At 34.2% G+C, this 26,252-nt stretch overlaps 1 protein-coding gene across 3 annotated transcripts in view; it reads right to left on the bottom strand.

Moving 5' to 3' along the window:
• The window catches only part of RYR3 (ryanodine receptor 3), a 194,165-nt gene that overhangs the window by 82,450 nt on the left and 85,463 nt on the right, over positions 1-26,252 (bottom strand). For 2 of the 3 annotated variants that reach the window (XM_077784077.1, XM_077784078.1), the window contains exons 24-42: positions 25,181-25,340; positions 24,597-24,744; positions 24,291-24,496; positions 23,466-23,640; positions 21,804-22,012; positions 20,439-20,623; positions 19,700-19,736; positions 19,175-19,335; positions 18,467-18,632; positions 15,972-16,058; positions 15,356-15,582; positions 13,506-14,307; positions 12,823-13,023; positions 12,445-12,547; positions 8,819-8,956; positions 5,617-5,890; positions 3,822-3,936; positions 1,960-2,092; positions 1,064-1,167 (exon numbers count right to left, since the gene is read on the bottom strand). In XM_077784077.1, the coding sequence (XP_077640203.1) occupies positions 1,064-1,167; positions 1,960-2,092; positions 3,822-3,936; positions 5,617-5,890; positions 8,819-8,956; positions 12,445-12,547; positions 12,823-13,023; positions 13,506-14,307; positions 15,356-15,582; positions 15,972-16,058; positions 18,467-18,632; positions 19,175-19,335; positions 19,700-19,736; positions 20,439-20,623; positions 21,804-22,012; positions 23,466-23,640; positions 24,291-24,496; positions 24,597-24,744; positions 25,181-25,340 (3,631 nt within the window). The remainder of the gene's footprint in view (positions 1-1,063; positions 1,168-1,959; positions 2,093-3,821; positions 3,937-5,616; positions 5,891-8,818; positions 8,957-12,444; positions 12,548-12,822; positions 13,024-13,505; positions 14,308-15,355; positions 15,583-15,971; positions 16,059-18,466; positions 18,633-19,174; positions 19,336-19,699; positions 19,737-20,438; positions 20,624-21,803; positions 22,013-23,465; positions 23,641-24,290; positions 24,497-24,596; positions 24,745-25,180; positions 25,341-26,252) is intronic. The other variant, XM_077784079.1, reaches the window with a different exon arrangement.

Raw genomic sequence — 26,252 nt, 5'->3', positions numbered from 1 at the left:
GGTAATGTTCCAGTCACTAGTGTTGGATTCCAAGGATTGATATCAATACCTTTCAATTTTTTATTAGTGACAGGACAGAGTGCACTCAGCAATTTTGCAGGTGATAGAGAATTGCTAATTATTCTCAACAGCATATTGCCTAGTAAGTATATTGCTGTGCTGTCTTACACCCTTTCCATTCATATTCTTGCCTGTCTTCCCCCAGCTATTGCTGTAATATGCCCATTTATTCCAATTTCACAACTTTTCCTCTCCCACACCATGTACTAATCACAAACAGTCCCACGAGTTCCACTGTCATCACAGGAGCCTGTCATCCTGGACAGAGATTTTATCTACGTTAAGTTATCATTTAGATGTTTAACTACTCTCTCCATTTTTATTAAACCCTGCTTTCTGTTTTCTGTACCACAATGCTCTGCTAGCACATCTATCTTCCATTACCTACTGTCTTCCTCTTCTGACTGTGCACTTCCATCTCTAAATCTGTTTTCCTCCTGTAATTTTTTACATTTTTTACATTTCACCAGATTTTCCAGCTCATATTGTCTCTCCTCACACTCACCTTTATTCCTAACAATTGCCAATTACTTGAATTCTGGATTCAGTTTCCCATTGATCCTACGCTTAAAATCTTGTTTCATTTTCATCTTTCCATTCTCTTAGCTCTAACCTCCATCCCCACAAATCTCTATAATTTAAGACAAAAGACCTGTGTCCTTTTTTTAACATTCTTCTCTTAATTCTCAATTTTTTCCTCCCCAAACAACACTTTTTGATATTCCTGTTTCAAGTCTTTTTTCTTGTCACCCTTTCTACCCGATAACAATAGTGAAAGGATGCAGAAGATAGAAATAAATCTCTCTTGCTCTGACCCTGATAAGCATAAAGCAAAATCAGGGAAAACACTGCTCAGTCAACCTTACCTTGAAACAACACATACCTAGAGCGGGTATTTCTGAGGACAACATATTCAAAAACTACTATGATCAAGCTTGCCCTTTTAAACCCTTTTAGCACAATACACCACTTAATAAATGGGTAAATAGGTCAGAGTAGCCACCTTATCAAGATCTGGCTCCTCCAATGCAAGAGCAAGTTCGTTGTTGTCCATCACAGAGGCTGCTGCCACATCGAGCGGTGTCGAACCCCTCATTGAAGGAAATGCTGCAGAAAAAAGTTAATACATAATAATTAAATGGAGTCTGTAGTAATCACATTCATGCAGCAGAGGGTAGCAATCACACTGGAATCTAGAACATAAATATATTCATAATACATTTTAGGGCAGTTCTTCATCCAATAACACAGTCAACTGTTTTAAATAATATAGAAGTGCTGAATTTTTTTTCTGACTTCACATCCATATCTATAAGTATACTCAAACACAGTGGTTTTAAGTACAGATGAAAAAAAATTAGTATTAACAATACAGCAAATCTCAGGAATACTGTTTCCTTAGGAGACCAACATATAACTACATAATTCTACACAGCCTTATCAAGTCAAAATTTTAAAACATGCCTATCTTCAGCAAAAAGAGACATTTCAAGCTTCATTTACCTGTTTTCTTTCTTTAATATTTTCCAATTTTCTGTGTTTATTATGGCCAAAAGCACACATGAACAGCTAAATCACTGTGAAATCACAGGCTATCTTGCCTTGACATATCTTATTATTATAGCCATCTATCTAGCCAATAAAATTTTCCTTGTGTTACAAAATCTAATGCACATGAATTAAAAAACATAGTCAGTGTTCAAATTAAAAACATGAAATTTACTTCAGTAGCCTAAACTGTAGATGCAAGGAAATTTAAACCAGATGAAACAGGCAAGCACCATAAGGAGTCAATTTAATCTTAGATTTCAAACCACAATTATTTTGAACAGAAAAATGTCTTGTGATATCACAGTTGCTCCTACTCTTGCTTTTAGGTGTTGAAGCTACATGGCATACCCAGTCCAACACTGCTGTTTTCCAGTAAGTAGCTGAGATGCTCGAACATGGCCTTTTGGTTCTGACGGCTAATGCGGCAGAAGTAGCACAGGAACCGACAGCAGCTTGCCACCATCTTAGGAAAAGCGATCTGCTGAAGACGAAAGTTGACAAAGCAGTGAAATATGTTAATTACCAATCTGTTACAGTTCTTCTTCTTGCACTCCTCACAAGGAAAGTATAGTGAAGTTACCAAGGTAATAAGCAACTGACAGTTACTTTGGTTCTAACTTAAGAAAGGACCCACTTCTCCCTTTAACTTTCACTTCATTAGGCCAATAAGTGCTGAAAAATAATTTTTCAGAGAACTACAGGTGGCATACCAGCTTTAACTGACAAGTTTTATCATTCCCACCATTCCTTCAGAGACAGTATATGTCTCAATACAGCCTCATGATTAACCATTTATTCAAAGAAGCTGGAAATCTAACTTAAACAATCTGCCGACACAACCTAGAAAAATGCCCAATCCCTAAGCCACAGACTACATTTCATGATTACTTATTCCATCTGTTGAAGCTACTACATTGAACAGTAAGAAATATTAATGAGGTACGTACTGTCTACATGCAATTCATAAAGACAGAGACATAAAATATGTTACTTTGGGTGGCCAAGCACATTTAACAGCACAACACCAGGTTACTAAGCAGTCTTCTAAGTCTGCATTTCCTTTGAAGGGTATCATGGTAATTTCTGTAAAGCATTTTTGTTGATCTGTGTTATTAACTTTTTCTAGGAAAACATTTTTAATAAAAATAGAAGTCATTGGGGGTTGTAATTGTTTTGAGTTTCAGGGGGTTTTTATCACCTTTGGCTCTATGTACAAGTTGTAGCAAAACCAGGATGTTGTAGTACCTATAAATTAGCAAAGTACTAATAATTTTATAATTAATTGTAACTTGCCTAGAAATGCAACAAAAATACTAAAATTGGTATGTGAATACTTTGTGAAACTGCAATGCTGTAGGCAGATTCAATGTATAAGCACTTAAGAGAATTATATGAGCAATATGATTAAAGAGGCAAAGAGTGGTGCAGCTGCACATAGAAGCCAATAAAGTTATGAAAAATTGGAAGACAGAAAAGATAAGCAAAAGGTAGAATATTAGGCTGAAAATTGTTCCAAATATGTAAGAAAAATGAGTGTGGGTGAAAGGATATTAGATAAGGAATACTGGGATCAGAGGAGACCTCTCTTTTTGGGGTGGACAAAATAGGCTAAGAACATCAGGCATGAGCAAAGAGAAGGAAAATATGCATGCTTCATTTCTCACTTTCTTCAGGAGTGAAAATTTTCTGTTAGGCTTTTCAAAATTTATGCCATTCTGCCTTTAAAATAGCATGTATATATATTCAAGCATAGCACAGAGGAAAGGGAGAACACAACACTGCAAGAAAATTTTTGCTCAATTCAAGTACATGAATTTGAGAATTAAAATATAAACAGGGTTTAGACTCTTATTATAATTTATTAGTAGTAACACTTCATTTAAGATGAAGAGGTAAATTTTCCTATCAGAGCTACACCTCCAATAAATGCAGTTCAAGTATATATTTAATAACAAAACATTTTACAATCCTATTAAAAGAAAAATTAAACATCTAAAACATCTCAGGTTTTAAAAATCAAGGCTAGGCTACTGGGCTTCTCCCTCTAGTAAAATAAAAATTATTCCACTTTTTTCATTAAAGAAGACTATAATTTGGACAAGCAAAATCTAGCTTACATGAGATATATTTTTGTTCACTTCTTAGACATCCTAATACATTTTTGGGAAGGTTCAAAATGCAAAACACGTAACAAATTGTGGTGAAATTACCTGAGATTTATCTCCTCCAAGCACATTTACCATCACATCCATAACGGTCTCATGCATGCCCAAGACTCTCATTAAGTTAGGATGCTGATAAAAAACCTTATTGTTCATTATATCCCTAAAATGGAAGGAAAGACAATTTCTTTTAAGAAACCTCAAATTAATTTAAGTCAAAGTATTGATATTTCAGAAGTATGCATTCATTGTATTAACATAATTTAAAATTCTTAGAATTCAGCATAATACAAAAGCATCTGCAAACAAAATGTTTCACATTTCAATATGTTGTCATTCCTCTAATTCCCATAGATTCTTCATAAGAAGAATATTAACTTCCAAATTATTTTGAGATGGCAATTCTTCATCTCTAAATTGCTCCTACCATCTGTCCTGTTTAAATTTAAAAAAAAATCTGTGATGTTCTAAATGGAAAAGAATATGTTTTCTTAGGTTTTGAGAACACAGATCAAGAAAATGAAATCAAATCAATCATATTTCTGCAGTATTAATTTCCTCTGTTCATAAAGTAAAGACAATATATAGACTTAGTATTTAAAGTTATTCTGCTACATGTATTTCATCCATATTTTCATGTTCTGTCACAAGTGGCATACAGGCCCATTATGAAGGACTATTTTAATTTTTTCACTCTGCCCACTATTGTCTCAATATTTTCTAGAATCTGCTGTATTTGTTTCATAATCCAGAAGACAATTTATGTGTTTCAAAATAATCCAGGGACTAGATTTCAACAGAACCCAGGGATTTCTAAAATTTTAGGACAGCTGGTTAAAAACACATGGCAAATAACATGAATCATACCTGCTTTAAAGAAACAGAAAACTGAGAATGGATAAGTCTCAATACAGAACCTCTTGGAACGTGCCTATATCTGTACCATGTTTAGGAAAAATTTATCCTTAATCCCTCATATAATTCTCAGCACAAACTCAGCATCAAGGACAAATTGGGTAATACTGTCACACACTGCCTAATGAGTCATTTCCATGGCTATATCAATTCAAATAAAGAAATTAGTCTTTGCAATTTATACAAAAAAAAATTGTATAAATTTTACATTGAAAATGGAACTTTCTTGCATTTGTTGGAGAGTTTTTTTCATATTCCTGAAGAAAAACAAATAAATATAGTTCTCAGGTAACAATACTATAATTTTCTCCCTAAATGCACCATTTTATTCATAGTAATTTATTATCTGTGATTTTTTTTCCCTTACAATATTAAATGTCCCAACCAGCATTTAGTCACACAAGAGGAATAACAAATATGCAAGAATGCACCACAATACCACAGCGCAACAGAGGTAATTTTATAGCAAAGATGCAGAAAATATTCTCACATCATCTGGTGCTATATAAAGGAAATTTCTTCTGAATTTCCAGTTAAAAAGACACCAACAAGTTAATCCACTCATATATGAAATATAAAATGGGCTTTAAGTTTAAGGAGAATGCAGTATGAATAGACACCAGCAAAAATTTTAGTGATCTTTTTCTCTAGACCTGCTAAAACATGTACTTTGACTAGGGTTTAAGCATCAGGCTTAACCGTGGTAAAATGAGTCCATTTTCTTTAGATAATACCTTAGTTCACAGAAACTTTGACCCTTTTAATACTGTTAGAGTGATAGTTGGCATCACATTGGAAACATGTGAAAGCGTAAATCTGGTACCTATTTACGCTTCAGTACAGCATTGATTTTCATTTAGGAACAAAAGTTACAGGATTCACTAATATAACAAACCAACTGAAAAAGAAAATTCCATTGACTCCATACCCTAATCCATTAATCATGAGCAATTCCTCCTCTTTTCCCATCCTCACACTGAGAAGCGAGCGGATCTGGCCCAGTGCTGCGAGCAGGTTGATGGTGTCCTTCACCGAGGCAGCACTGATAGTGTAGGCTTTCCTCAGGGCCTGCAGGAGCTCCCCAATGCTGTCGTACTGCCTACGAAGGAGGCTGTACATTATCCGAACTAATTCAGGATCTTGGATCTGATCTTCCTGGGACCAGCGCACCATTGTCTGCGATATGAGTTCCTTCAGGGTAGCTAAAAGGAAACACATTGCATGTCACTAGCTCTTCCAACAGAAAATATCAAAAACATGTATTCTAGTACAATTATGTAAGAGCTGACAACAAAGAGGTTATAACAAAACACAAGCAGAGTGAACAGGGTTTTTAAATTGGAAAAGCAACTTTTAGATCTTTCATGGTAAGTGTAATGTTCTTGAGAGATAGAAAACAATAAACATCTACTTAGGGTTGAAGTCCACACTGTTGACAATGAAAACCTTTAAGCTGATTTTGAGTCTTAAGATTTTAAGAATCATCCTTGTAAATTAAATGTTTTTAATTTATTTCTTATTTATATATCCACTCACTGTCACTTGGTAGTGCACTTTCTAAAAACACTGTATTGTTTGGAAATACAGAATAAATCTTGCTTGAAGCACTTGTATTGTAGACATTGCAAAGCCAGTGATGCTGAAAACAGTTTTGCTGAGCCCAAAGTTTAGGGAATTTACCTGAAAACTAGACACATGTTTTAGTCCTTGTTCCAATAAAGTTCATGCTTGATATCAAGCAGAAGAGGAATAACCACCCTACCTTTTAAAACAATGCAAGTTTCTTTTTTCTATCACCAGTAAACACACCCCTTGACTTTCCCAAAGTTCTTCCAATGGCAAGAACAGCTCCCTCTCACTTTCCATCACTAAAGTGTTTGCAGTGTAGATCCATTGGGGTGTCATGCTATTCTTTCACTTGCTAACACTTCTTTCTTAGCGTACTTCATATTGTATTTATACAAACCCATCATTAATTCTGAGGTTCTGTTCCATAATTAGGCTTTCAACATGTGGGACCTTTCCAGAGATAGCCCTACTCTTAGTGGCATGTCACGTCTTAGCTCAGTTTTTACTTAATAGTTACAAAAGTCCTATAATCAATATTAACGCTACTTTTTTTTTGCCTCAATGTGTTTGTTTTCAGAGTTCTAACTTGTTTTTAAATACAAAATATACTGATTCATCATACTAGGTTGATATTGCTGGCATTCCTCACTTGGGTAACAGCTCATTTGTGATAAGAAATGAATGTAAGTTTAGACAAAAGGAAGATTTATTTCTAGCAAATAGCTCCTTCTTATGAATATTCACACCGAGTATGTATGACCAAAGCCAAGACACTCAAGGCCAGAGATTTTAACCTTGGAAATAGGTACATATCATGCACGTCACCACACCTCTTCATGCACATAAGAGGATTGGGGGTACCTCTGACATCCATTTCCTTTAACCTCTGAATTCCAAATTTCCTGATGCAAAAAGGGGAAGTGCACACAGGGACTAAAAATCTCAGAGTGTCCAGCTACAGTCAAGTATATAATATTTATATATATATATATATATATATATATATATAAATAATTTTTCATCATGCTTTGAATGACTTGATCCATGTGCATATTTGTACTAGGCATCACTCCAAGGAGAAGCTCAGACCTGAAGAAATAATCAGATATTTCTAGAAAATAGACGCTGTAGGATCCTTTTCCAACCTACATTTCTTGTAACCCAAAACTCTGGTACATTACATAAGTGAACTGCTCTGTTCCAAGGACCAAACACCATGTGCCCTGAGGCTTTTGGAGTGAATACTTCCTGACTCATGACAATAGAATCCACATGAAACCTGGAGAAGAAATGATATTACCAGATACTGAGTAGGTCCTGCTACCATTAAAGAGAAAGCAGATGCTAACAGATGAGTCACTGGAGAATGAAGCCCTGTTTCATGCAGCATATCAGATTGTTACAAGATTTAATGTACTTAAAACACAGTAACAAGCTTAACAGACCAAAATATGCTTTCAGATCAGGACAAACACTCTAAGGGGCTTTCCAGAGCAAGCAGATAATGTAAGAAGTATCATGAATTATAAAATAACTTTGCTGCCTAATCTCAACACAGCTCTTGATTTAACTATTGAGCCTGAAATAAATTAACCATTCCAATTTTGTACATGGCCCAATTGACAAACTGAGCAAATTGGAAAAAAAGAGAAGTAACTGTTACTGCTTGATCAACCTGAAGTCACTTGGAGAATCCTGCACATGATATCTGTATGGTGTTACAGAAATTTAGAGCTAGAAACCTGACCTTGATTCAGAAAGGTAAGAAGAAACCTCAGCAAAAACATATCCTAAAGGAAGACCTGGAAGAATTTGGCTTTTTGCCTTGCTTATTCCTTACCATCCCTAGTCACTACTAAGGCTTGAAAACTCCTATCACAGCAAAGACAGTTTGTGAGATTCATTCATTCTCACTGAATTCTCATGTGGCATGTGAGCACAGTGCCAGTGAGAATCAGGTGAGTTTTTCGAAGAGGCTCAACTGAAAGCTTATGCAAATAGTTGAGGAATTGCAAGCAGAGAACCAATTTTACCCATACAGACCATGAACACCCCTTGCATCTAAAGGAAGATGGTATGGGAATGGATATGTGCAGGAATAATGCTCAGAATAAGAAGTTTGTGATTACAAGTGTTTTGGGGGGTTTATGTGCTTTTCTGTATTTGCATTTATATGAAAAGGTAATAAAACAGGTATTAGAAGGAAATGGAGATAAGCTCTAAAGAAGAATTTTTACATTAAAAAACCCATAAAAATTAGATCTTCCCATAATTATTGTGCCATAATTAGCCTGTCACAGTATTATAAAGAATATGTAAATTTTCAACCCCAGAGTTAATGATCTGGATCCAAAATCTTCCACTCATTTTATTTTTTTTTGTTTAAAAATGCATCTGAGGTGTTCAGTATGCAGAATAGTTCTAAGAGGCAGAAGAAACTTTAAACAGGCAGTCTCCTTCTTCAGTCCCTTATAAAATTTTATTAGAAAATACACTCCTGTTGACTGTGTAAAACTTTAACACTTGCATCACGAAAGCATTTATATGAAAAGAACACTTACTAGGAGCTTTCTCTTCTTCTTCCTTAGGCTCCAATTTTTCTGCCTTTGGTGGACCTTTGATTTTGTACATTAATGAACGGAGTTTGCCAGTCAAGGAGGAATCTTCTTCTTCCTCTTCCTCTTCTTCTAGTGGAATACCTTAGCATAAAATACAACTGGTTAGAAACAAAATATGACTCATGGTATTATTTGATTAAATATGTGATCCTTTGTTTCATATTGCAGAATGTAGGCTAAAGAAAGAAGTGTATGGCTGTATCCTACAATACAGTACAGTTTTTCAGTAGAGATATTTAGCAGCCATAAACAAATATATTAACTGAATTTAAAACTTTAAGAAGGCAGACTTCCAGAGATTATGTGGGTAATCCATGCTTTTCATGAAAATGTGCACAATGAGACAGGATGTCATTTTACCAGGCAGTTTAATACCTGCTAAAATGGCCAGTTTAATTCAGTTCACTACATTGCTTCACAACCATTCAAAGTCTCTTAGTGATCACCAGACAACACATGTGTTATGTGCAGAAACAAGGAACAACTAAGCAGGCTCCCTTCAGATCAGAGACTGTGCCAAGCTGAAACGTAAACTTTTGCAGTTTGCCTGTCAAAGAGAAATTGAGAAAAGTAAAAATTTTTCAGATGGGATACTAGACCGAGAACCTGAAGCTGAGGGGAAAAGAATAAACTGCAGTAACTAAAACTGGTCCTGAACAATTAACTAAGAAAGAAAATAGAACAGACGTGGTATCAAGTTGGAGAAACTTTGCTGCTGGCAGCTACAAAGGGGGAGTAAAAATTATAACTAGGAATGATGAAGTGATAAAATTCAAAGGCACCGAGAGGGATTGAAAGAAATCAAAATTTAACTTGGACAGTAAATATATAATTTAAGAAATGGGATAAGTGAAACTGGCTTGGTAAAATGAAAAGTTAAGAATGAAGAAGGGATACTGTCAGTCTGAAAAAAAGTAAAAACAGGAAATGTCACCAGCAATAAAAGCAAAGAGAAAGCAGACAAGGGTATTAAAGCAAGAAACTATCTGGCACAGAAATAAAACCTAGCTAAGCCCCGGACACAAGAGAATGACACTGGGAGAGGGACTCTGAAGAAGCTGAAAGGGACAGACAGGAAGAAATGTACTGGGATCATGAGTTAAGACTGTGTTGGACTGGGGTAAATGAGGTCTGTGACTCCTCCAGATGGGGTCTCATTTACTGTTCCATATCATTAATTGTTCATTCTCCACCCTCTTATAGTTGCAATCCATTCACAAGCTGACTGTCTCACGTTGCTACTGGCTAATTGCTTCCTTCAAGTGGCAGAGGTCTGTGCACTGTGATGGTTTCAACCCAGCTAACTGTTAGTTTGGTATGATGCTGTAAATATGCTGTAAATTTGTTTGGTTTTTAATAATCAAAAATTGCACATAAAAAATATGATAGAGGACCATTATTTTCCCAGTTACAACGTGCTAGGATTAAGACTGCCTGAGTAACTATTTGCTTATATTCATTATGAAGAAGCCTTTAATTACTTAATTGCATACATAGTTTTCCACTTAGATGAAGAAGTATACTTAGTACTAAAAAGCTGATTAAACATTCCAAGCAGAACTCGTATTCATTTAATCTGCAGCTGTGATTGCTTATTACTGATTTTCAGGACCAAGTCAGGACACAGATAAGAGGAGCATTTATCCACAGCAACCACCTCTGATAATCTGTGAAAAGTCATGAATATGGTTTTGCAGAGAATCCAGAGGATCTTTAAACTATTTTAACCATGAGACAGTGCTTTCTCTATCTTGAACTCTCATTCAAAACACATGTTTACAATGTAGTCAACAAAAAACAAATGTACCTCCCTAAAAAGGAAAATCTCAATGTATAAAATAACTAGTATTTTGCTTGATTAAATATGAAGAGTGATCAGGAGCTAAACTGACTCAATGATCATACCAGACACAAGATTTTAAACTAAAATCAATTTATTGTGGAGTTAAGACATTTCCAAGTGAATTATAGGGCTTTCATAATCTCCATCCTGTATTCTTAGAGTACTCTGTGTTGCCAAATGGGCATTACCTTTGGAAACCAGAGGTCAGATCAAGGGCTAAGTGACTGAATAATGGAGGTAGCTGTAATAATTTATTATGATAGATGTAATAAAAAACAGAGAGAAAGATGAGTAAATAGGAGGAGTAACTATTCACCTTAACATTTGGAAGAAAAGTGATGGAATGAAAGAAGCAGTTTCTGGTAAGCACTTAGAAGCAATGATGAATAACAATTAACAGAGGATTGTGAAAAACAAATAATGTTAAACCAACTTAATTTCTGCCTTACAGACACAAATCTTGATTTCAAGGAGTTTTAATACTCCCTTGTACAACACCCTCGGAAGTAAATTGATGGAGCACAACTTAGATACCCACAGACCTACTCATCTTTGGCTGAGACTAAGGCTGAGGTAGTTGAAAAAGTATAATTGACTCATCATGAAATCACAGCTTGCTGGTTGCTGGAGATTCTAAGAGGGTACTCAGATATAGTGGTGCAAAATAACATCAGAAGCCTTAACAATACAAGCACAGAATGGTATAGGAGCCATCATGTCTCCAAACAGAAAACAGAAACTTAATTACAGGTAATTAAAACAGTACAATTCCATGAACCAGGTAACACTGGCTTTGGGCATAACCAGCAAAGAAAGATTTGTCAGACTGTGTTGGTAAACATTTGATAATGACCTCAAGCAAGAAGGTGGACAAGGAAGAACTAACCATTAGGAATATCATGCTCTTTCCAGGAAAGAGAGCGAGATCCTGTCAACTCACTGTAATGACATTGGCCCCCTTCTTTTTGAACAAGATGGATGCTGAAAACCATAGACGTAAGCAACACACTGGGAGGATAACTATGAATATATCTACCAAGTAGGTAGATGGAAAAAGCTTGTTTATTTCAGTTTTAACTGCATAATTGCTGGCAATGAACAGTAAAAATTAGATGACTCAGACTATAAATGTTAATTTCATGACTGGCTGAATTAGACTAAGATCTCAATAAACTCAATAAACTAACAAAAAACGGATATCAAAAAACCCCACACAAAATTGCACAGGAAATACAAATTAAATGAGTAGGGGCAATTCAAACTATAATATGCAGTGCAAGAGTGTTTTATAATGACTGTCTCTCACAGTGATGCATACAAGAGGAAACTAAGCTAAAGCAGGCAGAGAACTGCACATCTGCTTTTTTAAATTAAATTTCTGATGCTCAGCTTAGCATTAATTGTGTTCCCTTTATACCTTTATCTGCTTGTACTCATAAGGTAAGCCAACCTTCTTGTTTGGATTATTTTTTCCCACAGTAAGTCTAAAACTGGTATATCAATAGAATAATATTAGATAATATTTAATAGAGATTTAACAGTGAAACTTAAAAGTATGCACAGGTTTCCCATATACTTGTAATATACATTGAAGTTTGTCTGTAAAGTCACTCTATAGGCAGTAATACATCTAATGAAAAAAACCTCTCATGCTAGTGTATTTTTCAACTGATCTGTCAAGTACCAGAAAGACAAACAAAACTTGTATCAACAACTTGCCACTCACCACAGTGAATCAGAAGATCATCATGAAATTCATATAGCTCCTCTCGAATCTCCTCTGGACAGGGACAATCCTCTCCCAGTTGAAAATTCAGCAACATATTAATCTTTAAGGGATTTAAAACACAGTTAAAACACTGAAATAGCCTAGGACATATTCTACTATACAGCCATACTTTACCTGTTTATACATTTGGTTTAAGTTTAAGTTTAAGTTCTAAAACACAAGTTTCAATATTCTGACATTCAGTATTCTGTGGCACGGAATAAATTTATTTTGAAATTCATTTTGGCTCTCCAGTGAGTCAGGACTTTATTTTGTCATCATAATGAATATTTTATAATCTTTATTTAATTCAATCTCTTTTTTAATTCGTATTACCTGCTCTTGAGGAGGAGACCGAAATTCTTTAGTCTTCTTGGCAGTCAATGCAGCAGACATGTTCAAGGCTTGCATGAGTTCATTGTACCTGTATTTCTGGTTATACTGCAATTTTGATACATAACGGTCTGCAAATGATACAATTGCTTCCACTCTGTGTTGTAGCTCACAGTCACAAAAATAATTGAGTAAATGACACATCTAGGGTAGAGAAAATAATAGACAATCTCAACAGTTTTACAAACTCTGGGGTAGAACTTGAGCACATATTATACACTGCATCAGACTGTAAAAATGAGAGGCATTTCTACCATATTTTTGTTTCAACACTGCGAAGGAAGCAAAATAGTAGTTTTATTATCTGATTGATAATATATTGCACACACAATCTTTCACTCCATGTATTCAAAATATCTAGAAATCACACACTAGTTTGGCTTGGAAGGGTCCTTTAAATATTGCCTGGTCTAAGCCTCTGGTTTTTATGAAATAATTATGCATTCGCAAATCCATTTGAGTGAAGATAGATGTAGAAATAACTGCTTCATCATCAATTTTTTAAATGAATTTGAGGTTTTAAGGCAAATTTGAATTAAAGGCCTTCAAAATTTCAAATCTTATTAAGTAGAGAACAGACAAAAAGCACAATCCTTTTACATCAAAAGCAGAATATAAATGGTCACCTGAAGCTTAACAGATTCTGGTAATCTTGTCTGCAACAAGCCCTTTGCAGGAGCTTTTGTTTGTTTGATTGCTTTCTCCCCAGCTTCTACAGCTTTTTCTTCAACTTGTGTCACTTCTTCCTTCTCTGTCCTCTCTTCTGTTTCTTCCTTGTGATCTCCAAATACAGTGGGATCAATGAGGAGTAACACCTGCTTCACATCATCATCATCAAAAACACCCATTACAAGCAGTGTCGCTATCAGTTTAAGAACAGGAACGAACTGGAATGCAACCTGTCCTCCCACAGGGTCTCGTATATGACTCCCACTGCACTGCACTGCCTCTGTTAACATACTTATGGCCTTGGATTTAAGTATCTCCAGGGGTATCTCTGGGATGGATGTCTTATGATTTTCGCTGGTTGTAATAAAGCATGGAGTAGAAAAATTGAAGGCTGGTTTAAGACAAGTGCTAAGCCCTACTCCAGGTAAACCATGCTTCTTTGTTTCATCGGGATATAATTTAATATTACGAGTTTCATCTGTAACTGGAATGATAAATTCATTGCTCATCATGAGCTTGGCTTGCTTGGCGTGCTCCAAGTGAATACTAATGAGCAAATCGTAGAATCCAGAACGTAGAAGTCCAGGTAAGTATTGATTGTCTATTGTAAAAAATAGCTGAGATACATCCACGTGGCTACAAAGTGCATAAGCAACTCTAGTGTTACCTAGAGCACTAACTGAGCTATAGAGCTTTAAAGTGTGGTAGTGAAACATCATCAAATCTTCTTGTTCACATAGTTCCAAAATATCGACACATCTGTTATGAAATAAAGAAACAGAACATCAGTCAATTCCATGAATAAAGACTTTGAAAAGGGGAAGTTCTATAATATCTGAACATTTTGGTCAGTTCCTATTCAAGCCACTAATATTAAAGTTGATACTAACTAATCTTAGTATGTGCATCATTAAAACACAGTGAATGGTGGAAATAATTTGTTGACTGTTTAAAATTAGTACTCCATAGGGAAAAAAAAACCCCAAAATCTAAGAAGAAAGTGCTTCTTTGGAATCTATTACAAATTAGAATTTGTTTTTTAAAAAGGTGCATAAGGCATGCTGAAAATCTGCTTTACTACCATTACTAAACAGTGCCTTTGCAGTTTACTCAGGATTGTTGGTTCATTTTTTCCACAAGACCCAGTGTTTTTCACTCTTTCCTAGAATTCAGTTTTATTAACAATAAATAAAATTGAGTCTTGAATCATTAAAAGAAATTTTAAAATTAATAACAAAAGTACAGCTGTTAAATGATGCTATGTTTCTGCTATGCTTTTGCTGAGAGTTTGATTGTTAACTGGCTATGACATTCGACATTCGGATAGATCTTTATTATTCTCACTCTGAAGATAAAACAATGAAAATCAAAGAAAAGCATGATCTTGTCAATAGGAACATAAGAACTTAATTCATGTAAACTCAGTGCAGATGACAAGAAGAGATTATGGCTTCTATAAAAGAAAAAACTGGCACAATATTAGTTGCATTTTTTTAGGCTTGTTTTTCTCAAGCTAAGAAAAATCTCTATGTTGAAAGACCTACAGATTTAAGAGACACTAATTTAAATAAAATCAAATAGTCATGCTTTCCTTTATGCATGCTAAACTTGGTACATGGTATTGAAGTCCAGTCTCTTGTATTTACTTAAGTTTCATGAATAATAATATCTGATATGACAGGTAAAATCAGAAATTCTCAACAGCTACAGGGTAAATATTCAGCAAAGCAGGTTTAATCAATATGCTGACATATTTTTTCAGTGTATTTTGTCCACATCAAGTAATTTTATCTCATTATCAACGTACCTGTTTTCCTCTGGGATATGAAGTGCCATCATCTGCAGAGGTTCCAAGCACTGCACGACCCAGCCGTGACGCTCACTGACGCGCTCAGTTTCTACTCGGAGGAAGCTGTTTGGCATCCGGCTCCACAGAACAGGCGTAATCGTTTGTACATCAAGGCGAGGGGGACACTGAGGAATGGGATTTCTTTCTTCACTTTTAAAAATTGCTGCTGATAAGGGCATGGTATTCTGAAACAAACACATGTATTAATTATTTTTGAAATGTGCAATTATGAATAAACCCATGACACCAAAAGGAAGGATAACTTTTAAATAACAAGGAAATCATAGAAAGGTAGAAGTTATTGCAAAAAACAGAATCCATTAAAGTCCCCCAACATTAACAGTGTTATCCTCAAACAATATTAATTTATTGTAACAATTGCAGATAATCAATTAACTGCATATATCAACAACATTTACAGAAGTAAATGTAGAAGTCAAATTAAAAGTCATGCCTTTCATTCAACCTTCTTAAACAAATTTAACTGAGAGGAATTTGCATAGAAATAAAGAGATTTAAAAGAGCACATTTACATAAAGATTGTTTTTCTATAGAACACAAAAATACCTCCTACCTTTAATTTACCAAGTTCAAACTGAATCAAGTTAGTGCTTGTAGGCTGTAAAAAAGTTGCTGGAAAAAGCTTTGTGTTTGGTTCAACCTAGAAGTGAAATGAGATGTAAATGTTTTTAAAATTTAAAACAGTAAAAAAATTAATTTCCCTGAATATGATATAAATAAATTCTGTATACCTTACATTTCATTATCAAATAATTTATATGCTTTACTAAATAAAGTGTTGAATAGTGTCTACCCATAATATAGTAAAGTATTTGCAGTTATCTTTATAGGACCACCTAATTTTTGAGACTGGTGTTTTGTAGCCTTATGTGCTCTCTACACCAATAGGAGGAACCACTGCCATGAAATAAAGCATTAAAAATATAATCATAGAATAGCATATTATTTTAAAAAATTCAGTACTCCAGAGTGGCTGAAAAAGTACATCTCCACAATTAAACCAAAGTTTCAGAAGTTCAATTAAATATATTACTAACATCATGGTGCATTTTGTGTATAATGTACAGATGTACATAGTAAGCACAACTTCAGTATTTGTGCTGTGAAGTAGTGCAACTCCTATCTTTGAGGATAAAGATCTATCAAATACTGTTTTCTCAGAACTATAACTATGGGCATACATAAAATAATTTAAGAGTAGATATTAACATCCCAAACTTTTTGGCAATTTAAAAAAACCACAACCCCAAATCCAGAAAAAAAAGGCATTCTGTTCTGCTTGGTGTATTGGGTTTTTTTCTGAATATCATCATGGCATTCAACAGTTAGATCAAGAACTACAGAAAAATTATTTTCCTCTCTTAAATATGTTGAAGTACAGGCCTTTTAAAATGAAAACAGCATACAAATATTGTCCTTCTATTTCAGTTAAGAAAACTGAAAAGTACATGCAAATTGTTGTAGGACTAGAATAATTACCTAGACCAGACAAATATAAATTATTTGTGTCAATTGGAGCGTGAGATTTGATTTATTGAAATATTTTAAAGGCCTTTATTGTAAAAATATTCGAGACGTGGAAATGAAAACTACATTATTTTATTTTCATTACTTTCAAAAAAAAGAGAAAATAAATTATTCAAAGTATGCTAAAATTAAAAAATATTTCACCCTTATTTCTAACAGTTTTTTTGGGTTATACTATTTTAAATCTATAGAAAATGCTGAATATTTTCATTTTTCAGCAGACCAGTTGTAACAGGTGTATTGAAAAAATATTTCCTAAAAGAACTTCAGGTATTTTTCCATGAAAAGAAGAAAAAACACAGGACAAATAATGGTATTTTCTGAGATTGTTTTACATTTAGTACAGAAAACATAGTTATATTAATTGCAAATCATATAAGGAAAAACCTGAAAGTGTTATTTACACTAAATTCAATAACCTGCATCTTCCGTATCTGTCTTTTCACACATTCTCTAGCAAGATAAGAAGAGCTAAAGGCTGACCATGAAAACATCCACAAACACCCACTGCAAAGAAACACACCAAAGTTTCATAGGTTTGCTTAGAGGCAGTTGTATTGATTTGTATCTGGCTAGAAAAACAACAAAGCAGGGCTTAAGCTCTTTAATCACCTCTTTTCTTTTGCCAATGTGTTGATATTCAGTATTCTCCCAGCATGGCACTGAAGTTACTGACCACTACTACAAAATATTCCAAAATCACAATCACTAGATTACCTCCCACCCCCATTAACAGGCTGTGTGCAAGCCTGCCACATTCATCTTCAATGGAGTCAGTATAGAAATTCCATTTAAATTTAGTTAAACAACATTTCAGTTTTGCCTGTATTACACCTTTGAGGGGCTGACATAGAAAAAAGCAATGAATTGTTGCTAACACTGGGCAACCTCTTCCACAGTGAGTGCTTTACTGTGAACAACTGATCTTGCTGAGAGGAAATCTTTATAATCTGATGCTGAAAACTCCTGTCAACCACTGATCCATTTATAAAATGACACCATGTTTTGAGGGTATTAATAGCATTTAGGGCACACCCCACTTATTTTGGTTTTCTGCGTTAATGCATATTTGAAGTTTATGTTTTGAAACTTATCAAATCACAAGGTCACCAAATCACAGCTATCTGCAGAAGGCACAAACCCTGGTAATAATGAACTAAATTTTTCTTCTTAATTCATATAAAAAATATATCTAAAGTCTAATTTTGACATTCTTCTAGTTTAAATATTTATTTCCCCTTTATTGTATAACAGATTCAGTTGAAAAAATAATTTAACGAATTAACTTTATTAATAAAGATTATGAACCACACAAACTGAGATGCAAAAAAAATATTTATCTGAACACATTGAAACAACTCAAAAAACACAGCCTTACAAGAAGTGAGAAAAAGAAGGATAAACCAGAATGTATAGGAAAACATGTTATCACACAAATAGTGTGCAATTAGATTTCTGGAAAAGAGAAGTAGCATCAGAACAAGAATCTTACTAGATAGCTTCCTGAAAATCTGATAATACCTGATAACAAGTGCCAAGCTCTCTTCCATTGGCTGTGAATGACACCATTCCAGTAGCCAGGTCAACAAAGCATCCAATTTCTATATCAACATTACTGCGACCTGATCTCTGGGAATTAGCAATTGCATCTCCTCCCCAAACCATATAGCAGTTGCTGCGCTTCACACTGAAAGAGCAACAGGAGCAAAACACAGGTCACACTGAACTTGGTGGAGATAAACTCTTCAATGGAGGAATACTTAGAGATCCTCAAAGGTGCTCATTATGTTGTTAGTTTGTTCATTAACAAATGTTTTATTTTTATAATGTATCAGCATCATTGCGGGTAAGGGATCAGACTAAATACACTTTTTTTTCTTTTCTATAGTTACAAAAAATTTCACAGGCTTCTGTGTGCACTTGTTAGTTACAGTAAAATAAACTGCTTCATCCACAGGGAGTAAATACAGACATTGAATTAAAGAAGCATCTTTCATTGAAAATTCTTTCCAAAATAAATTTTCTTTGCAACAGAACATTAATGAAAAATTCACTTTAACATGTGTGCAGAAAACACATTCATAAATGGGCGCAGAAAACTCATACTCCATAATCAATTTTCTTATTAGTTTACATTAATATTTAAAATACCATCAACTTTACAAACATCTGACTTTTAAATAACAGTATTAAAATAAAATATTTAATACACTATAAATAATTCCATACCTTTCATGAACTCTGCCTCTCTCGTCGCCTAAAGTAACTGTCACTGTACAATTTTTATTTAGGTCAAAATTCTCACTGTAAAAATGATAGTCTGGTGTTACCCATCCAACCCAGACAGAAGATGGGTCTTGGCCCGCAAATATCCGTAGTGAGTAAAAATACTGCAAGGAGGAAAAGAGCATATTAGTAATGGAAATCTAAAGTATTTTATCAAGGAAGAATCAAATAGTGATTAAAAAAAAAGTCTCCTATATATGAAAATTTAATAATAGCAATTCACATTCTTCTAATAAGTAATTTAAAATACTTTTAAATTATAAAAACAGACCAGTGTTTTAAGTTGGTGAGGTTTATGTTTACACAAGTTGCAAATCATGCAACTCGGGACATTATTTATAAACAGTGTTATATCATAGAAAATTATTAAAAAGGCTTCTTTCAACAGATCAATTTCTAATGAACATGCTGCCACAAATCAATCTAATTCAAAACATTAGAACTAAGCATCTCAACATATTTACTTACTGTAGTAGAAGGAGGAGCAATTTCTTGGCTGTGCTTTCTACAGAGAAAGGAAAATCAGTAAATAATTTTTTAAAAAGCAGTAAAAAAGTTAGTCGTTATTAGGCTAAGAATACTTAAAAGCTAACTACTGCAAGTTAGTTAACTAGCTAACTAGCTTTGCCTGGTACTGAGTATGCATTAGCAAAGACTGTACAGGATACCAATATACAAGTAAAATAATTGATTGCAGTTGAGGTAGAGAGTGAGAGAAGAGGCAGATTTACAGCAGTTAAATAAAGATAGAGGAAACTCTGAAAGGTGCATGACCCATTAAAGCTGGTATTTTTCAAAACCTGACCCACAATCTTTTTTCTTTTAATGAATTAAGCACTTTTCCAGTAACAATGAGTTATTGAGCAACGATGTTGATGAGCAATAATCCAGCAAACAAAAGACTCTGAACTGGCTTTCCAGCCTATCTTTTGCAAATTATAATAATTCAGAAAAAAAAGGAGCTGCTTAGGCAGAATCTATAGGCCTTGTGATGCACCTATTTAGAAGAGGTTCTCTCTTGTCTGGACACAGCATTCCACATAAAAGGTGACTTATAAAACCATCAAGAATAAAAAAAAAATCTGAGTAACATGCATTTTATGGTAATCTAGTGACAGAAATTTTGATTATAAAATAGTAAAGGATAATGTAACATAATACATTTACACTGAAAGCATGAAATAGGATAACCAATCCCAAGTCTAACCGTTTTTGGAAAACATCAGATGAGGCATTTTCCACACCCATGCCGAAGTTGAATGATGAGTGGAACTCAACGGGCATACTCAAACGACAATATATCATGTCTGAATTGCTGTTCTGTGTGCCAAATGTTTTGTGAGTAACTTTTAACCGAGGCGGACTCTCAATGGTCCCATCAATTCTCCATATCTAAAAATAACAGAAATATTTTTAAACAATTCTATCCAAAAAAATGCTAAAAATTCCATTAAGCAACTAGAGAATGAGTAAATCAAAAGAGCAAACTTAAATTTTTCATAATTAATTATCTTCAAAACTATGCAGTTTTGTTCTCTGACACTGAATTTATCCTGAAGAGCAAGGGAAGCCACAGATTCAGTATATCCCTACTACAGTAAATATTTTCAAGATGTTCCTTCAGAGAGTTAAATATATATATATATAGTTTATTGAACTAATTCACTTAGAGTACACAAGTCATTGAAAAATTGCATCACAAGAATGAGTAATTTTCCATCACAATGAGAAGAAATATCAATTAGAATTGTTCAGAGGGTCATTATGGACTTTGAGTATGATATTACTTTCCTTGTGCTGAAAAAGTGTGTTTTCAAACACAGTCATAGGAACAGTTTAAAAAATTTTAAAGAAAGGAATCATGATTAAATAATCCTGATAAAATGAAAAAATGCTGGGAGCATTTAGTTGGAATTCAGTGAAATTTATTTTGCTTAAGAAGGAAATATTCAGAGACAAGCATTAGAGAATAATTGGCTACACTTATATTAAAGTACATGGCCTAGAGAGATTATAGTAAAAAATCTCCTCAGGAACTCAAACTTATCATTATCAAACTTATATTATTTGAATATATTAGTAAGGAAAAATTTATAGAAAAGACAGAATATATTATTCTGCTCTAGGATTGATTAGTTAGGGAGTTTTGGAATTCCTATCACTGGTGCATCATAATGAAAAAATCTCTGACACCACAGGTACACTTAAATGTCCTCAGACTTCAGATTAACTATTTTCAGGTTTAAGAAAAATATATAGTGGAGACGGTTTAAAAAGTGAAAGAAAATGTAAGATAGAATATAAATAAACCCCATAACTAACATGTTTCCAGTAGCTAACCCCAACATATATTAGTAAATCATATAATAAACCCAATAGGTATATTTATAGGAATCCATACTACTATAAATGAAAAAGAAGATAGACAATATCATCTGGAATTATCGAAGAGTTACTTAATTGAGTTATTTGACAAACTATCTGATGACAGTAAGTATTAAGAAGGGTTTAATGTCTCAGCTTGCTAAACAAACAATCACTGAACAGGTGTCTCTCTGACATGTAATGTTACCTTAATGTGAGGATGAGTTTTTGGCACATTGACAAATGTTGGTAAACGTTTACTAAACCACATAGCAACATCTCGGTTCATGTTAACAGCAAAAGGTTCAAAACCTTCTTGGAGGCCACACATCGTGTAATACTTGAATGTGCTGGCATCCATTCCAAGGTTCATGCGACCAATCTGAGATAGGCCCAGTGCACAAATTGGAACAAAACCTAAAAAAAAAAACAAAAACAAAAAAAAACAAACAAACAAACAAAAAACCTTAATAGCTTAGTTTAAAACTATTTAGTCTAAAACCAGACAGTCTTTATTTTTGATCCATCTAATGTGAACTAAACTTCAGCTCCTATAAGTAAAGCACATGAAGTGATGACAAAAACAAGGATTTAAAGCCATCTTGAATACTAATGTCAAAGTTCAATATAATTGCTACCAAAACCCCTGCGAATTTAGGCAGCATCCCATTTAATTTGTTATCTTTCTCATTTTTAGACTAATAAACATGGCTTTATACAGCAAGATGGTTGCTGGAAGCCAACCTTGGCTAGATCAAAGTTATTAATAAAAGTTAAGTATGGTTTCTGAGGGTGCCAAATTTTCAAAAGGACCTTGAGATGAGGTTCAAGTATCTCAATACATTTGTTTAAAATTTACTTTATCGTCAGTAGGTACAATTTTGTTTCCTCCATCATTCACAATGGACAAATACACACGCCTTCAATACTAGCATTTTTTATGACTTAACTTTTTAACCTCCGTATACCTTTACAGAAGGATGAAAGGCTGTTGACTTCTTTCACCATTTCCCCAAGAATTTGGAGCAAGATTAGGGAAAAGCCAACAGTTCAACCTCTAAAGGAGAGATTTTCTTTCCTAAACTGAGACTTCAGTACAGCTTTGTTAAGGCAGTCCCTCATTCTCTACCTTTATAAAAACTCTATAAATGGTAAGATCAAAGAAGAGCAGTGAGAAACTGCAAAATTTTCTGGTAATTACTAACAAGTATGAAGCTATTACTGGTTGGAGGAGATACACTTATAAAAAAAAAGTCAATGAAAACATAAATCAAACCAGTTTGAAAATATTCCCCAACTCTTTTACTACAGTCATGTAGATACTACTTTTTGAAAAACCAAAAGGCAAAAAACAGAAGAGGAAAAATATCCCAGGAAAATGGGATATTTGGATAAGCAATGAACAGAACAGAGAAAAAAATAGACAAAAGTTATGTTGCTAAGATCCTTTGATGCAGACTCTCACTGCACAGTACTCATTTTGTCCTTCACAGATATGAACATTCTATATTTATGCTCCAGTGAGATTACCAGAGGCTACATTTTCAGATTTTGGAAATTTTTCAGGATGATTATTTATTATCACTTCTTCTTAGCACTGAAGTCCTGAGAGAAAGCCTAGCAACAGTGAGAAAATTTATCCACTGACTGCTGAAACCCCATTAATGTGGTTAAAGGAGAAAAGAAATTAAGTTTGTGCCACACAAGCAGTCTCAAAACAAATTTTTATGAAGTTAATATATAGCACAGTCTGAAGGCTCATATCAGTGAAATATGATTTCTCAGCTCACTGAGTCATGACAAGCTAGTTTTTCTGTTTGTTGCACTATTTAGTCTTCTAATAACCATGTGACTATAAAGGGAAAGTTACCATTTTCTATTCCAAAGTCAGCAAATGCAAGTTCTGAACCTTTACTGGTTATAAGCAACTCTCCATTCAGAGTAAAGATGATTGACTTGTCATCCAAGTTTATCATACAACCAACCACGTCTCCTGATTGCCAGCTTCGTCCAAAGAATCCGCTGCCTTGATGCCAACACTGGCCCTAAATGTTAAACCAAGAAAATAAATACAGTGCTAAAATTAAATACAAAATAAATAAAGAAACTCAGATATTTTCCAGGATCTCAAAGTCATTTGCAAACAGTACTGATCATGACTTTTGTCTTAGAGATAACAGGGACATAGAGAGACTAAGGTGCCCTAACTTCAGTAATTAGGAACCTGGTAACTACTGTTTACTGGATTCAACTTCTTACACAGAGGGTCATTATTATCCTTCTGGAGGTTTAGGAGTCAAGCTTGGGAAGAAAGGATTCACAGAAAGCAGAAAAAACAGAAAAAGGAAAACAGACTGTTGTTCTCAGTTAATGAAGGAGCTCTTTTTAATTTTTGCAAAACACCACTTATAAAAAATGGAAGTGAATGCTGTATCTTGTTCATAATTATGACAGATTTCTGTACTGTAGTTGGGTATAGCCTAGGAAGATATATATAAACCAAGACTTCTTTGTTAGCATAATCTCATGACCAGAACCAAAATGGAGGTACTATCCAATGTGAAACAGAGCTCAGAGATATCTTTATAAGAATCAAAAACATTCTGGTAGTTGATGTGGAGTACATAGAGGAAATCTATGCTATTGTTCTCTGTTTAGCCTGTTTATAGATCAAAAGAGGTAAAGGTGTACTGACTTTGCTTCCTTCAAATACAAATGCTTGGTCATCAGCTCCCAACTCGATGTCTGGTCGACAGCCTGGCCTGGCCCAGCCAACACGCATATCTCCACCTGTCACAGCTTCAAACTCAAAGTACCACTTCCCAGACTTCACTGCATAGGACTGTTCTACTCTGAAAAATCGTATCTTGTCAATGCTGACTTTTTCCACTGTTTGATCAGCTGGAAAAACAAACAGAGGAAAAAAAAACCCTCTTTTAATAATAAAGTGAAACTATAAACGTCACTAAAAAAGGCCATTATTCTTATTGAAAATACATACCTATCTCTTGGTCAGGTGGCTCAATACTATAGCCATAGCCTGCAAATGTTCTGACAGCTTCACGGAGGCTGTCTCTGTTTGATTTTTTAGTACGTTCATCTAATAATGCATATGGCACTAGTCGAGGATTACGTTTGTTCTTAAGATCCTAAAAGGGATAATAAAAAACAAGAAGAAGAAAAGTCTGTTTAGACATCACAAAACTTTGAATAATGAGACAGAATGCACTTTGGCATCATGTAATGATTACAGAAGAGAAGCAGCACTAATGAAGAAGAGTTCTATGAATGCAAGCTCAATTAATTATCTGTTAATAACACTGAAAACCTAAATACAAGAATGAAAGAGAAGGATGTAAATATATTCTCATACATCCAGTAGCTCCAACCATACAGGTCTGACAATGGAGACTTTTATATGTAGGACTTTTCTTGCTCCCAACCCCCTCTGGGTTTTCCAGTTATCACAGGACAGTCAGCAATTGTCATCTTAACTAACATTCCCTCCCAAATGATGTTCTTGAATAATAAAAAAAAAATCTCACATTCTTTACTTATTCCAAATGCATGTAAAGAAGTTCCTACCTGTTGAATGCCATAGGTCCATCCTTGCTTTATTCTGTCTTTTGCCCAGACATTATGAGCATTTTCTGCTAGTTTGTCAACTAGAAATTCTTGAGAAGGTAACAATTTCACTTCAGAAAGATCAAGAGGGGCAGGTTTATACCCATTTGACATCATGTAACTGTAAGTCAACAAAGAAAAACAGAGGGTCAAGATATCCCAGTTATGGTATTTAAATCTTTCTGTGAGGCATTCACAGGGTAGAAATCACTGTCTCTCTCTACTTTTTAATCTCTTATTCTCCTCGTTTCTTTGCAAAAATATTCCATTGCATTTTGTCATTGACTAGGATATAAATTGGATTCTAGCTATCTAGCCACCTAGACCATCTAATTTTCCACCTCCTTGCACAATAGCTAATTAAATATGACTCAGATCCATATTTACATACCTAAACAGTTGCTATAAAGCAACAAAAATTGTTATTGAATGACTACTTGATATATATATTTGTCATTTAAACATTTCAAGTAAATTCTATTTTAAGATCTGTATGATGACTTCTTATCAAACTTTCTTATGTATCATTAAGTATGGTATTTTAATGAACTATTCTGTAGGAACTGCATTACCATTTTTTCCCACAGAAGAAAATTTTTAACTATTGTTCTTAACACTTTTTCACTGAATAAAAAGTTTAGTAATATTTTAGCAGTAGCCATTATCTTCCCTAACCCTTCCATATTGTATAAGGACAACCTGCCCTTCTAGACATATTCAGATTCCCTTTTGCTCAAATCGGGTAGTTTCCATTAATCTGAATTTTTCATATAGGCAATAGGTATTTCAACAAGAGAATAATAGCAAACCAGTATTATGATAGACTATCTGCAGTATGAACATTGAGAAAAGCTCTATTTTACTTTTTTTAACTAAGGTCATCAACTGGATCAATATTACCATCTCTCATATCATAAAGATATGTATTTTACTGTTCATTTTAAATAACTGACTTCGTTTCTCATGGATAAATTTCTTTCATTAAAAAAAGGCATATGGTGGGTTGATAAACTGATGTGAAAAGGCATGTGTC

This window comes from Lonchura striata, chromosome 6, assembly GCF_046129695.1.
Source record: "Lonchura striata isolate bLonStr1 chromosome 6, bLonStr1.mat, whole genome shotgun sequence".
Lineage (NCBI taxonomy): Eukaryota > Metazoa > Chordata > Aves > Passeriformes > Estrildidae > Lonchura > Lonchura striata.
This window is presented reverse-complemented; position numbering and strand designations above follow the sequence as displayed.